The sequence below is a fragment of the Ceratotherium simum genome, chromosome 22 (assembly GCF_057802395.1).
Source record: "Ceratotherium simum simum isolate JZ-2026a chromosome 22, ASM5780239v1, whole genome shotgun sequence".
In the NCBI taxonomy this organism is placed as follows: Eukaryota; Metazoa; Chordata; class Mammalia; order Perissodactyla; family Rhinocerotidae; genus Ceratotherium; species Ceratotherium simum.
Genome location: NC_141921.1, coordinates 14,959,733 through 14,969,708, shown reverse-complemented (window position 1 = coordinate 14,969,708; position 9,976 = coordinate 14,959,733). Strand labels below are relative to the sequence as shown.

The following is a 9,976-nucleotide window of genomic DNA, read 5'->3' as shown; positions in this document are numbered from 1 at the left end:
GCTCTTGATGTCTCACTTCTCCTGGGGTATGTGGAGATGTTTCACATACTTTTAGTCTTTATTCTCCTACTACGTGGCATGTGGCATCCGGGTGTCCTCTTCCACCTCCTTCCCCCATGGCCCAATATAGCACGTCTAAGTTAGGAGGATGAGGGCTCTAAAACCAGGCTTCTGAAATCTGACCTGGGTTTGATAGTGATTATGCCACTGATTAGCCAGGTCCTAGTTAGCCTCTTAGAACCTCAGTGTCCTCATCTGTAAAATGGGACAATTCTTACTCCAAAAGACTGTAAACTCTAAGAATGTAGTCCCTGATGAACAGTAAGCCTTCAGTGTTTGCCGGATTGACAGACTGCTGTGAGGCTAACAGCGAAAGCTTTCAGTCCACGGGGTATGCAAAGGACTACTTTGTAAAGTTTTATATCTAAATTAATTTGACCCAACAAGCCTGTCAGGAGTACTACTGTTACAACCCCCATTCTGCAGATGAGGAAACAGCCATAGAGACGTTGAGTAACTTTCCTAAGATCCTCAGTAAGTAGCAAGTGGCAAAGCACGATATTCAAACCCAGGCAGTTTGGCACCTGAATTAAAAATTATGCAGTGCTACCTCCCAGATGATAGTGTGCATTAAGTGCTTAAGAGTGTGTGGCGGATAGGAGCTGCTCAGACTGGACTAGTTATTTTCAGGGAGCCGGTATTTCTGAGGGCGGGCGGCCGGCTGACTCCGAAAACTCCCAGAGCGTGGAGAGGAGGGCGGGGAACTCCAACGCCCACGAGGCTCCGCGCCTCCCTCCGGGGCACTTCCGGTTGGCCGAGGGCTCTGAGGCCGGCTATTGGTTCTCTGAGGGGGGCCTGGCGAGGATTGGAGGGCGGGAGCCGTGCTGGTTTAAGATTGGTAAGCTTGCTGTCAGCCCCGCCTCAGGAGCCCGGAAGTAGTCTCCCAGGTAGGGCCCGGTGTAGCGGAGAAACGCGAGTTTGGGTGGGCGCGGGGCTGGTGCGGGGCTGCCGACGGACTCTGACTGCCCAGTGCCCTGCCCCCCAGCGAGCGGCTCCGAGCCAGTGAGGGCCGCCTTTGAGGACTTGGGGCCTGAGGCTGACCGAGGGGAGTCCCCGCCGCATCCCGCCATCCGGGCTGTGCCTCATGGAGTCTACGTTCAGCAGCCCCGCGGAGGCGGCGCTGCAGCGGGAGGCGGGCGCCGCGGGGCCGCTCACTCCTCTCGCGGACCTGGACCGAGTGTACGAACTGGAGCGAATCGGTGGATTTGTCCGCGACCTGGGGTGTCAACGGGTGAGGGCAAGTTAGGGAGGAGTGGCTCACCTCCCTGGGGATGGGTCGCCCAGAGGATGAGGCGCTTTGGGAAATTTGGGAGGATAGGGTTGGGGGGAGGTGCCCCTCTGGGACTAGGGGCTTTGAAGGTTAGGTAGGGACTGCCGGAAGGTTCTCCTTGAAGAGGCCCTCGGTGGAGGAGAGACTGTTCCTGACAGTAAGCATGGGTTATGCTTACAGGTGGCCTTGCAGTTCCCTGACCAGCTGTTGGGAGATGCTGGGGCTGTGGCTGCACGACTGGAGGAGACCACGGGGTCGAAGATGTTCATTATAGGGGACACGGCTTATGGCAGGTGTGAACCTGAGTCTAAGGATTGAAGGTGGGGTAAGCCTAGGGATCCAGGGCTCGTGGTGTTTCCCCTCTGTGACCGTGTCTGCCCCAATGGCTGTGTTTCTCCTCAGTGACGATGACTCCTCTCCTGATAAACTAGCTTCCCTCAATGACAGTGTCTTTTCATGACATCATTTTCTTCACTGACCACATTTCCCATTGATGACAGCAACTCTCCTGATAAGAACCCCCCTCACTAACGATCTCTCTCCTGCAGCTGCTGTGTGGATGTGCTGGGTGCTGAGCAAGCTGGAGCTCAGGCCCTTGTACATTTTGGCCCTGCCTGCTTAAGCCCTCCAGCCCGCCCACTGCCCGTGGCCTTCGTCCTTGGTCAACGTTCTGTGGCCTTGGAGGTCTGTGTCAAAGCCTTTGAGGCCCAGAACCCAGACCCCACAGCGCCTGTGGTGCTGCTGAGTGAGCCGGCCTGCGCCCATGCCCTGGGTGAGGGGTTTTGCCCGTGCATGCAGGAAGGGTGGGCCACCTACTTTGTGCCTTAACTTCCCCATTTCACTACACTCCCACAGAGCTCTCAATATGGGCTTGACCCCAGCCTTTGCTTTTGGGTCACATTCAGTCTCCTGGGGATGAGGGGGCTCCTGCTTTGCCAGGCCCCAACCCTGACACCACCTCCTTCTTCCAGAGACCTTGGCCACTCTCCTGCGCCCGAGGTACTTGGACCTGCTTGTCTCCAGCCCAGCTTTTCCCCTGCCTGTGGGCTCCCTCAATCCAGATCCTGAGCCCCTGGAGCGTTTTGGGCGCCGCTTCCCCCTGGCTCCAGGAAGGCGTCTAGAAGAGTATGGTGCCTTCTATCTGGGGGGCTCTGAGGCCATCCCTGACCCTGACCTCAACCCAGACCTGAGCCGGCTGCTCTTGGGCTGGGCACCAGGGCGGCCCTTCTTCTCTTGCTGCCCGGACACAGGGTGGACTCAGGATGAAGGTGCCCGGGCTAGGCGGCTAAGAGCACGTAGGCGCTATCTGGTAGAGAGGGCCAGAGATGCCCGCGTGGTAGGGCTGCTGGCGGGCACATTGGGTGTGGCCCGACATTGTGAGGCGCTGGCACACTTGCGGAACCTGACTCAGGCTGCCGGCAAACGTAGCTATGTGTTGGCTCTGGGGCGGCCCACGCCTGCCAAGCTTGCCAACTTCCCTGAGGTGGACGTCTTTGTGCTGTTGGCCTGTCCTTTGGGTGCCCTAGCCCCCCAGCCTTCTGGCAGCTTCTTCCGGCCTGTATTGTCACCGTGTGAGCTGGAGGCTGCCTGCAATCCCGCCTGGCCACCTCCAGGCCTGGCTCCCCACCTCACACATTATGCGGACTTATTGCCTGGTAAGTGGTGGGGCACTGCCTGAGCTGCAAACGCTTGGGGAATGGAGTTAGGGGGCCAGTATGGGTCCTCTCTCTCTCTTCCAGGCTCTCCTTTCCATGTGCCCCTCCCGCCACCTGACTCGGAGCTGTGGGACGCCCCAGATGTGTCACTCATTACTGGGGAGCTCCGACCTCCACCTGCCTGGAAGCCATCAAATGATCCTGGATGCTCGGCCCTAACTCCGCGGCCCCAGCTGGTGCTGGCAGAGAGCAGCCCTGCAGGTAATTGTGGCAAGTCGCCACTCCCAGCTGAACTCTTCCCCCAGGTTCAGCTCACTTACCCTCAACCCTCTCCCTCTGCAGCCTCCTTCCTTAGCTCCCGGAGCTGGCAGGGCCTGCAACCCCGCCTGGGTCAGACGCCAGTGACAGGAGCTGTGAGCGGAAGACGAGGGATTGCCATCGCCTATGAGGACGAGGGAAGCAGCTGATACCACCAGAGACACGGGTGGACTTAAGAATCACTCCTAGACCTTAAATGCTCCCTGCACAACCTCACCTCTCTGCCAGGATGGTTGAAGGAGCCTGGAAAGAGGGAGGGCAGGCATCTCCTCACTAAGGATAAGATCCAGCTCTGTCCTGTCCCGGCACTGGCACAAGGCTTAGCACATATTGGCTTAGTAAATGCCTGTTGTTTGACTGATGGGGGGAACGGCTTTGGGTCTTCCCTGAAGCCTTCTGGGCCCATCTGTTCTCTTGGGAGCAGCCCAGGACCTCTTGCCAATCCCAGTTCCTGCCGTGCAGTTGAGGGTCTGCCCTTGTCAAAGGCATGCACTAGATGGTCTAGACCAGGGTTTTTCAACCTTGGCACTAGTGACATTTGGGGCCAGATAATTCTTTGTTGAGAGGGGTTGTCCTGTGCGTTGTAGGATGTTTAGCATCATCTCTGGATTCTGCCCACTAGATGCCAGTAGCATACCCCTCCCCAACAGTGATAAAAATGTCTGCAGACATTGACAGATGTCTCCTGTGAGGGCAAAACTGCTCCTAGTTGAGAACCACTGGTCTACACCTATGCTATCCTGTACAGTAGCCATTAGACACGTGGCGCTATTTAAACAAATTTGAATTACTCAAGATTAAAAACTCAGTTTTTCATTCACACTCGTCACATTTCAGCGCTCCAATAGCCACAGGAGAGGACAGCGCAGCTTAGGACATTTCCGTCTTTGCAGAAAGTTCTGCTGGACAGTGCTGGTCTACACTGACTCCAGTTTGTTTCTCAGGGAGATCACAGAAACTTGAATAAACCAGATGCTTTTTCTCTCGTTTCCTGTTATTCATCAAGCACTGCAGGTCCTGCACAGGCCCTGGGGTGGAGATCTGAACTGTATGTGGTTGGATTCTTGTCCTCACAGTGTGGTTGGGAACAGACGCAGTTAAGTCCACAATTACCACACGGTGAACAGTCCTCTGTGAGGAGGGAAGCCCCCACGGGCAGTAGGAGCCCAGAGAGGCTTCCCAGAGAGGGTGATACCTAAGCTGGATCTCACAGAGAAAAAAATAATCATCGAGAAAAAAGGACCTTTGGGCAAAGGGTGCACCATGCTTAAACACACAAGTATGGACCAGCATGGTGGGTTCTTCAAGAAAAGTGGAGTTGCTGAATCCTAAAGGTTCGGAAGGGTAGAGTGAAACGACTCATGTCTTCATTCCCCACATTTGCTGAGAATCTGGGCATACTGGCATTGTCCAGGGTGTTGAAGAAGTGGGTGAACAGGGAGATGTGGTCCCTGCCCTCTGGGAGTACAGTCTACTGATACAGGCAGATCTATAAACCGGTCATGGTAATCAGGACAAGGTGGGCACCATCATGTATTCTACAAATATGCATTGAGCACCCACTGTGTGCCAGGCGCTGGAAATACAGCAGTGAGCTCAAGAGAAATCCTTTCATGGTGCTTACATTCGGGGGGGGGGGGGGGGGGATGGAAAAACAGAACACTTCGTATGCCAAATGGTGATAGGTAAGTGCTGTGGAGAAATATAAAGCTGGGAAGGAGTGTAAGAGAGAAGGGATCCCAATATTAAACAGGATGGTTGGTCAAGGAAGGCCTTTTGAAGAAGGTGAGCAAAGACTGAAAGGAAAGTACGGAAGGAGCCACACGGAAAATTAGGAGAAGCAGAGGGAACAGGTGCAAGGGCACTGCGGTAGGGGTATGGTTCGTACGTTCAAGGAACACCACAGAGGCCAGTGCAGCCAGAGGAGACAGTGAGAGTTAGGAGATGAAGTGGGGTAAGGGCCATGGGCAGCGGCATTGGTAGGGGCCTAGTAGGCCATTGTAAAAGACTATGGCTTTTATTCCGTGTGAAATGGGGTCCACTGAGGCATTTTAAAGAGAATGACATGATCTTGTGAAGTTTCCTAAGGATCACTAGGGCAGTGGGGAAGCCCAGAGCAGGCGCACCGCCCTGCCTCTGGGTTAGGGAAGGGTTCCTAGAAGAATGATTTCTGAGGCCCAGTAGGTGTTAGCCCGGCGGTGGGGTGAACACGAAGAAGCGCGCGTCAGGCAGAAGAAACAGCATGAGCAAAGTGAGGACGAGAGCAGACACCCTGGCGGAACTGGGTAGGACGGCAAGGGAGGAGGCCCACGGGATCAGGCCAGGCTTGGGGGCTAAGCTAGGCAGGCCCGGGTGTGAAGCAGGGCTGGTGGGCCGACGCAGGGCGGAGTGTCGGGGCTGAGGAGGAGCAGGCTTGCAGGAACGCGAGAGGGACCGGCCAGAGGTGGACGGACTTGGAAGGACGCCGGAGCCGTTCCCGAGGCGCGAGACTACAACCACCGTGAGCCTAAGCGCCTGCAGTTCCGGCGTCCCCAGGGTCTAGACCGGCAGCGACGCGGCGCAGGGCCCGGCGTGTGGTCACGTGGTGCCGGCGCGTCACGTGGGCGAGTCAGGTGACGCTGCGGGGCGGAGGGTGGACGGAGGGGCGCGGTTTTGGCTGTGGCGGCGCCCACCCGCGCTCCACCGCTGTTGCCGCCATGACGGGGCTAGCGCTGCTCTACTCCGGGGTCTTCGTGGCCTTCTGGGCCTGCATGGTCGTCGTGGGTGAGGCCGGGCCCTGCGGGCGGGGCCGGCGTCTGGGCCGAGCTAGCCGGGCTGGAGCCCCGCGGGGGACGTGGGGTCCCGGGAATCCTGGGCCCCAGTGCGGGCTCTGTCCCCAGGGCCCCGGGACTTGCGTCACGTCTGTCGGGGCCTCTGACCGCGACCGAGGAGGCCCGGATTTCGAGCTGCTAGACGAGGGGCGCGGGCGGGGGATGGTGGGAGCCGCGAGAGCAGCCCTGGTCCCCTTCTGTCACTAGCGCTCCCCTCCCCGGCCTCACTGCTGTCGTCCCTCGCTTGCTCCTGGGCGGCCTGCTTGGGTCACGAGCCGGCTGCTCCAGTTCCTCTTTCCGCGGGCGTTTAGGCCTCTCCCCCAACCGCAGCTTGTTGGGTAAACAGCGGCTCGGACTGGGCTGGCGGGTTCTGGTGTGGGGTCTGGCCAGAGCTCTTGCTCCCTCCCTTCCTCCGGGTGTTCAGGCCTGCTGGGGGCTGCCCCCGTGGAGGGTCTTGGTCTGGGAGGTGATGTAGCTGAGGGAGATAAGTTACTGAGGGAGTGGCAGAAAACCGAGGCCTGAGCAGAGGAATCTATAGATAGCTGTGCTTTCCCGTGGAGGCCAGCCTGGGGACACTCGTTTTTCTTGTTCTTTTTCTTTTTTTTTTTTTTTTTTGTGAGGAAGATCAGCGGTGAGCTAACATCTGCCAGTCCTTTTCTTTTTGCTGAGGAAGACTGGCCCTGGGCTAACATCCATGCCCACCTTCCTCCACTTTATATGGGACGCCGCCACAGCATGGCCTGACAAGCCGTGCACCTGTGTGTGCCTGGGATCCGAACTGGCGAATCCCGCTTGCCCCACTGGGCCGGCCCAAGGACACTCTCTTGACTTAGGTGTAGGCAGACTTTTGGGGAGGTGGCTCGTCAGCTGGGCAGCAACTTCTTGTCTAAGTTGGGGAGCTTCTCTCTGGGGAGCGGCCCCTAACCTCTTTTTTTCTCCTTGCTGCAGGGATCTGCTACACCATTTTTGACCTGGGCTTCCGCTTTGATGTGGCATGGTAAGGGAGGGCAGAGAGAGGAATCCCCCAGGAGCTGCTTCTCTGCAGCCTTCCCTCTGGGCCCCTTCTTCTTTGATCCGAACTCGTACCCCACCCCACCCCCAGCTGCCTGGGATGTGGACGGTTGGGAGATACGAAGTGTTTTGTCTCAGCATCCAGGAGTGGTTGGAGTTGCGGGAGGCGGGGAGAGGGATTTTGTGCTCAGTTCTCCACCAGGGCTGAATTGCTTTCTTCCTTCTCTGGGCACCAGGTTCCTGACCGAGACTTCCCCCTTCATGTGGTCGAACCTGGGCATTGGCCTAGCTATCTCCCTGTCTGTGGTTGGGGCAGCATGGTGAGTGTTGGGGTGGTGGGACCGAGGGGAGGGGCTGAGTCATAGCAGGGGGTGTCATTGGGTCCTTAGTCATCCTGGGGGCAGTGACAAGTTTGGGCTCTGCTCATGAGTTTCTTATCCTTCCACCAGGGGCATCTATATTACTGGCTCTTCCATCATTGGGGGAGGGGTGAAGGCCCCCAGGATCAAGACCAAGAACCTGGTCAGGTAAGTGTAGGACCCTTGGAAGGTTGTCAGAATCAGCTGCATTGGGAGCTGCCGGTGTGGACTGACATGCTGCTCCTGACCAGTCTCCTAATGTGGTGGGATGTCGGGCGGGGAAAGGTGGCTAGGGACTCTCTGGGGAGGAGGTTGGTTTCTTTCTCATCTCTTTCTCCTCTTCCCCTGCTATGCCCACCACTACCACTACCAGCATCATCTTCTGTGAGGCTGTGGCCATCTATGGCATCATCATGGCAATTGTCATCAGCAACATGGCTGAGGTACGGAGGACCAGGGTGGAGAGGGCATCTATTCCAACATGTTCTATACATTGTTTAGTGATGGTACGGGAGGAGGAGGTGGGGGAGTAGTCTAGGGAATGGTTTCTGATTACTTCTCTGCCTCCCTCAGCCTTTCAGTGCCACTGACCCCCAGGCCATTGGCCATCGAAACTACCATGCAGGTAGGTGGATGTGTGAAGGCAAAAAGCAGGGGCAACCATGCTTCCCCCTCCTACACCCCAGCTTAGACTCCTCATTTTGATATTTTCTCATTTACTCTGGCCTGCTTTGCAGAATTGGAGTGGTGATTGGCCCTATTAGTCCGTGTTGGGCCCTCGTCCTCATCTCCCCTTGTGCCTGGCTTGGCCTCAGTGCTCCCTTTCTATCCCCCAGGCTACTCCATGTTTGGGGCTGGCCTCACAGTGGGCCTGTCTAACCTCTTCTGTGGAGTCTGTGTGGGCATCGTGGGCAGTGGAGCCGCCCTGGCCGATGCGCAGAACCCCAGCCTTTTCGTGAAGATTCTCATCGTGGAGATCTTTGGCAGTGCCATCGGTCTCTTTGGGGTCATCGTTGCAATCCTTCAGGTGCTGAATCCCCCTGGGGAGCCTCTGTCCTTGTCCCTAATTCAGCCTTACTCTCCTTCCAGAGGAGCCGCAGTGCTCCCTTCTCTACCTATAACCATAGACCCCTGAATAGCTTCCCCCACCTCCTCTTCATCTTCTGGTTTTCCCCTTTTGAAGCTTTCCATTTATGTTTGTTTGCAATCTAGTATCACTGACAGCTGTGCTGTTTTTTCATTGTTTTGTGTCTGTATGTCTTTCATTTAGTCTCTCTCTCTCTCTGTTTTTGTGTTATTTTGTTTCCTTATTTGTAGTCTAGACCAGGTTGGGATCCTGTCTGTCTGTATCAGTCTGTCTTGGTGTGGCCGTGTTTCTCAGGGCCTCTGTGTCTGTGCAGTTGTGGGGACGGCATGTCTGAGGTGTGTGTTTCTTGTCTGACAGTGTGCGAGTGTGGCTAAGGGTCACCCTAAGGGTCTGAGTGTGACTGTGGGTGCTAACTGGGTTGACCCTGGGTGACTGGCACTATCCATACGTCGCTTCTCTCCCTCTGTCTGTCCCACGGCCTCACTCAGTGGTTGTCTGACTGTCCCTGTTCATCTGTGTTTGGCTGTCATAGCACGTCCATCCTGGTCCAGTCATCCATCTTTGTAGTCTGTCCATCCCACCATGAGTTTGCTAGGTCTGATCTGTCATTTGTCACTGTCTTATCTATTCCTCTGTCCCTGCCTGATTTCTCCTGTTCTTCTTTTGCAGACTTCCAGAGTGAAGATGGGTGACTAGATGATCTGCTGGGTGGGGCCGTGCCCCACTGTTATTTATTTGTGGTTTTCCCAGGACAGCTGGAGCTGTGCCTCTTAGCCTTTCAGGGGGCTTGGTGTTCAGGGCCCTCCCTGCACTCACTTCTTGCTGCCTGTCAACTTGGAGGCACTGCCTGGCTGGATCCTCAGTGTGGGGAGTGGGCCACCGATGACTGTGTGCAGCTGTGCACCCGTGTCCCACCTCCACCCCCAACCCATCTTCCCAGTGTTAGTGAAATAAACATGGTATTTGTCTGGGTCAGTGCTGCTTCTGTTGCCCTCTTTCACCACCTCCTTTCAAGAGGAAGGGTAAACAGGCCTATAGGCCTCAACTTCGTGCCAGCCTCTTGCCAACTTTCTGACTCGTGAGCACTGTCTCTGCTCCCGACAGATCTGGCTCCTGGGTGGGGAGGTAAGGGTGCTGGGCTGAGGACTCTAGCCCTGAAAATCTTTCTTGAAGGCAACTAGGGAGTCTGGAGATGTGGGTCCAGGTGTAAACACCCAAAAGGTGGGAAGGAGGGGTCCTCCTAGCTGCACGTCCTCAGGGCTCTGTCTGCTAAGCCCAAATTGGCCACATCTAGTCACCTGCCTCTACCCTCAGGCATCCATCACCCCCACCCGTGTGGGGCTTGGAGCCTTCATTTGCCTTCTCCTGTATCAGCACCATCCCCTCCCAATAACTGATTTGATCCC

General features: G+C 56.4%; 2 protein-coding genes across 2 annotated transcripts; both read left to right on the top strand.

Annotated features, from left to right (window-relative positions):
- Nucleotides 1-940: 940 nt before the first annotated feature.
- Nucleotides 941-4,289, top strand: DPH2 (diphthamide biosynthesis 2). Its single transcript, XM_004441990.2, has 6 exons — nt 941-1,291; nt 1,511-1,623; nt 1,879-2,102; nt 2,302-2,985; nt 3,070-3,246; nt 3,328-4,289. Exons 1-6 carry the CDS (start codon nt 1,145-1,147, stop codon nt 3,450-3,452), a joined length of 1,470 nt encoding a protein of 489 aa, XP_004442047.1. The 5' UTR covers nt 941-1,144; the 3' UTR covers nt 3,453-4,289.
- Nucleotides 4,290-5,899: 1,610 nt separating this feature from the next.
- Nucleotides 5,900-9,545, top strand: ATP6V0B (ATPase H+ transporting V0 subunit b). Its single transcript, XM_004441992.3, has 8 exons — nt 5,900-6,066; nt 7,062-7,110; nt 7,361-7,444; nt 7,574-7,651; nt 7,857-7,926; nt 8,057-8,108; nt 8,320-8,510; nt 9,240-9,545. Exons 1-8 carry the CDS (start codon nt 6,000-6,002, stop codon nt 9,264-9,266), a joined length of 618 nt encoding a protein of 205 aa, XP_004442049.1. The 5' UTR covers nt 5,900-5,999; the 3' UTR covers nt 9,267-9,545.
- The last annotated feature ends 431 nt before the right edge of the window (nt 9,546-9,976 follow it).

Coding starts and splice junctions, on each gene's coding strand:
- DPH2 (XM_004441990.2), top strand. CDS start 1,145: ATGGAGTCTACGTTCAGCAGCCCCGCGGAGGCGGCGCTGCAGCGGGAG. Junction 2,986..3,069: donor TTATGCGGACTTATTGCCTG/GTAAGTGGTGGG, acceptor TCTCTCTTCCAG/GCTCTCCTTTCCATGTGCCC. Junction 3,247..3,327: donor GGCAGAGAGCAGCCCTGCAG/GTAATTGTGGCA, acceptor CTCCCTCTGCAG/CCTCCTTCCTTAGCTCCCGG.
- ATP6V0B (XM_004441992.3), top strand. CDS start 6,000: ATGACGGGGCTAGCGCTGCTCTACTCCGGGGTCTTCGTGGCCTTCTGG. Junction 7,652..7,856: donor AAGACCAAGAACCTGGTCAG/GTAAGTGTAGGA, acceptor TACCACTACCAG/CATCATCTTCTGTGAGGCTG. Junction 8,511..9,239: donor TCATCGTTGCAATCCTTCAG/GTGCTGAATCCC, acceptor CTTCTTTTGCAG/ACTTCCAGAGTGAAGATGGG.